Source organism: Cornus florida, unplaced genomic scaffold (assembly GCF_030987335.1).
Source record: "Cornus florida cultivar Cherokee Brave unplaced genomic scaffold, ASM3098733v1 CherokeeBrave_3.0.0_Hap2_Chr03, whole genome shotgun sequence".
Lineage (NCBI taxonomy): Eukaryota > Viridiplantae > Streptophyta > Magnoliopsida > Cornales > Cornaceae > Cornus > Cornus florida.
In genome coordinates, this window is record NW_026775573.1 from 15723025 (window position 1) to 15726245 (window position 3221).

At 35.7% G+C, this 3221-nt stretch overlaps 1 protein-coding gene across 1 annotated transcript; it reads right to left on the reverse strand.

Annotated features, from left to right (window-relative positions):
• Positions 1 to 1594, reverse strand: LOC132298669 (ferritin-like catalase Nec2). Its single transcript, XM_059795060.1, has 3 exons — positions 1225 to 1594; positions 845 to 1070; positions 1 to 581 (listed from the first exon to the last, which is right to left on the reverse strand). Exons 1-3 carry the CDS (start codon positions 1572 to 1574, stop codon positions 210 to 212), a joined length of 948 nt encoding a protein of 315 aa, XP_059651043.1. The 5' UTR covers positions 1575 to 1594; the 3' UTR covers positions 1 to 209.
• Positions 1595 to 3221: the final 1627 nt, after the last annotated feature.

The following is a 3221-nucleotide window of genomic DNA, read 5'->3' on the forward strand; positions in this document are numbered from 1 at the left end:
TGCTGACGAACCCATGAATTTTTTTGAGCACTTATATAGGAAATGCCAATTTCACAGCAAAAGATTGATCACTTACATTGATCATAACAACATTACATGATAATAAAAAAACAACAGATTGATCACTTACGTTGATCATAACAACATTACATGAAAATAGAAATTATTTATTCATTAATTAATGTCTGGGCTAGCATTTTTGGCTATGCCTATTTCAGAAATCCCCTAGCAATCTTTCCATTTCCTCCCATGGGATAGAATCCGCCGGGCATACTCTCGTCGCCGGAGTCATACAGGACCCTCAATATCTCTGCTGGAATTCTGCTGTAAGAGAGGGAGTCAGTGTTGGCTGACAAAACATTGCTTGTGGTTCGGTTCTCGGCCCCGAGCTCAAGTGGGACTATGATTCCTTCATCTTTGATGCCACACATTGCCAGTTTGTTCCTCAGCTCCGAAATGCGGATTGTAAACTCTGCTACCGTGATGTTGTATGGCTTCACTGTTTCATTCAATCGCTCGTACAGATATGTTCGTATAACGGCATCTTGGCCGCCTTCAACCCCCAAAAGTCCTGCCAACAGCTGCACCAGACAATGTTTTTTGTTAAAAGCTTGATATATATATATTGAAACATGGGTGAGAAGTTATATGACTTGGAACCTTTTGCTGTACGTTACAACATTTTGCTGTACAACAGAGGACGACTGTGATCATTCACATATGTGGACACTTCACGTGTTTGAGTGATCACATTTGTTCTCTGCTATACAATACGTCTGTTGTTACAATAGAGAATCCGTGCTTAAGCTATATATGGCATTTCAAGGCCAAAATGATGCCTTACCATCTTTGATTTGTAGCCAATGAGATTTGGATTTGTCCCAACATAACCTACAAGTCCCATGTATGGAATCACATAAGAACCTAACATGTAACTCAGGCTGTCACGATACGGGTCGAAGGGAGGGAGGAGTTTGTATCCGAATGCTTCGTCGAACAGTTTTGCGAAGTTCTTACTGCTTAGATCCATCAGAGGCCTTGGAAACCCGCCAACTGTTGATTTGATGGCCCTGTATACAATCAATCAACATATACGAAGTTTATGCGCTTGTTTAGTTCAGTTTTCAAAGAAGGGTACGCAAACATGTACAAAAACCGTTCACAATGTTATTCAAACTTAATAGTATATATACATGTGTATATAGATCATAGAGAGATCCGAACCTGAGATGACCAACTTCTTGGTATGCGAATTCTTTGATGATGTCCTGCACGGGGAAATCAAGGTTAGCTTTCCTGGCCCCGATGGGAGGAGGACCGCCCATGGCTTGCTGCGGAGCAACCACATCAAGTCCATATCCCAGTGCAGCAAACAAGTAGAATTCTGCTTCTAAGTACTCGAGATTAAGAGGAAATTGCAACATGTCCACATCTTCATTAGCTACCGGAACTGCATTTGGTGGATAGGTTGGCTGGCAAGTAGGTTCAGAGAAACAGACATTGATCATCATGAAATTGGTGATCAAGATCATGAACATGACTAAGGAGGATGTGATGACTAAAGGAGTAGCCATTCCAGCTCGTGTGTGTAGAAAGATTGTGAGATTGGTATACAATGCAAGCGAAACTAGGTACTATATATAGCCGAATGAACAATTATTGTTAGACAAAGGTTGTAATTTAGTGGTACTTTCTCATCTTTTAAAGTTAAAATTTGAGGGTTCAAATCTTTATAAGAATAATGTGAAACAGCTAGCATTGTTTAGAGCTTAGATTATGTACATTGTAACATACTGGTACTGCATCGGACTGTCCACAAGCATCACACGTGTATACAATGACACGTGTTGCTTGTTAGTTGATCAATACAATACAACATGTGTGCACAAAATCAGGAGTACTCCATCTTTTGATTGCATGGCTATGCAATCTCCACGTACATTGTATGTGATACTGTATATACATGGACAATATAAGAGAACTGAAGTTCGCACTTCTTCTCACGACTCAAAATTATTGATTGTTGCATAATGAAAAGATACTATTGACTATGAAATTTATTTTGTGTCTATGAATTTTCTTTTTTTATTTTTTTATTTTTTACATGCAGAAAAACATTTCATGTAGTGTTAATACTTGATTGGTGACGAGTAAGATCCTCAAAACCTACCGGGGGAAAAAAAATGTTGAAGTTTGGATTTCTTATTTATTATTGAACATACATGTGATATTGGATGCCTGGCCTTGTTAAAAATGTCGGATTCCCTTTTTATCTATGTATTTATATATTGAAGGTTGGATTTGTTTCTTTTCTATGTTGTTGCATATAATTCTTACATATTAGGTTTTGATATGTTGTTACAAATGTGAATCGTTATATTAGGAGTTTAAGTGAAAATTATATATTTAAATTTAATTTAACAATTAATCAAGTGGATTAATTTAATATATAAAATTATCGGAGCTTAGAATCTAACTAGCTACGAATTATACATTTTCATTAGTTATGTTTATCTAATTGTTATGTGACGCCACTATTGCATATCAAGGTGATGTTGAACTTACGAGCTCACCTAACTCTTAACATTTTAGAATTGACGGTGAAGGCCCAAGAGGAATTCAGAGTTTGGTATTTTTTTGTTTCTTAAGAGAACTGGTTTTCTGGTTTGTTAAATTGGGATGGGCTTGTCCATGTTTAGCTTGTTTGGTAATTGGGTTGGGCTAGGGCTTTGTGGTTTGCTTGGCCTAGGCTCACTATTGTAAATTCTTATTATTTAAGTCAGTAGCTTAACTTTTCCACAAAAATAAAAAAAAAATAAAAAAATAAAAATGGAGAGAGAGCACACCTCGAGTTTGAAATAGCTTGATTTCACAAGAATTGGATTTTTAAAAGGATTTTGGATATATTCGGGTTATATGGAATTGGAGTCTTAAAATTGAAATTAGTAGAATTTGAGAAAAATAATTAAAAAAATTGAATCAAAATTTTATCAAATTTCACCAATTTCAATTCTAAAGCTTCAGTTTCATACAACCGAACACATCCTTCATATATTTGAAATTAATTGCTGTCCTATCAACCGCCAAGTCTCTCATTCTAAAATGATACAAAATCTATTTTCTTTCCTTCAAATTCCTTTTAATAAATTTTAGTTTATCCCAAACATGGCAATAGAATTTCATTTTACAATCTATTCTATTTACGTTTTTAATTCTAATTT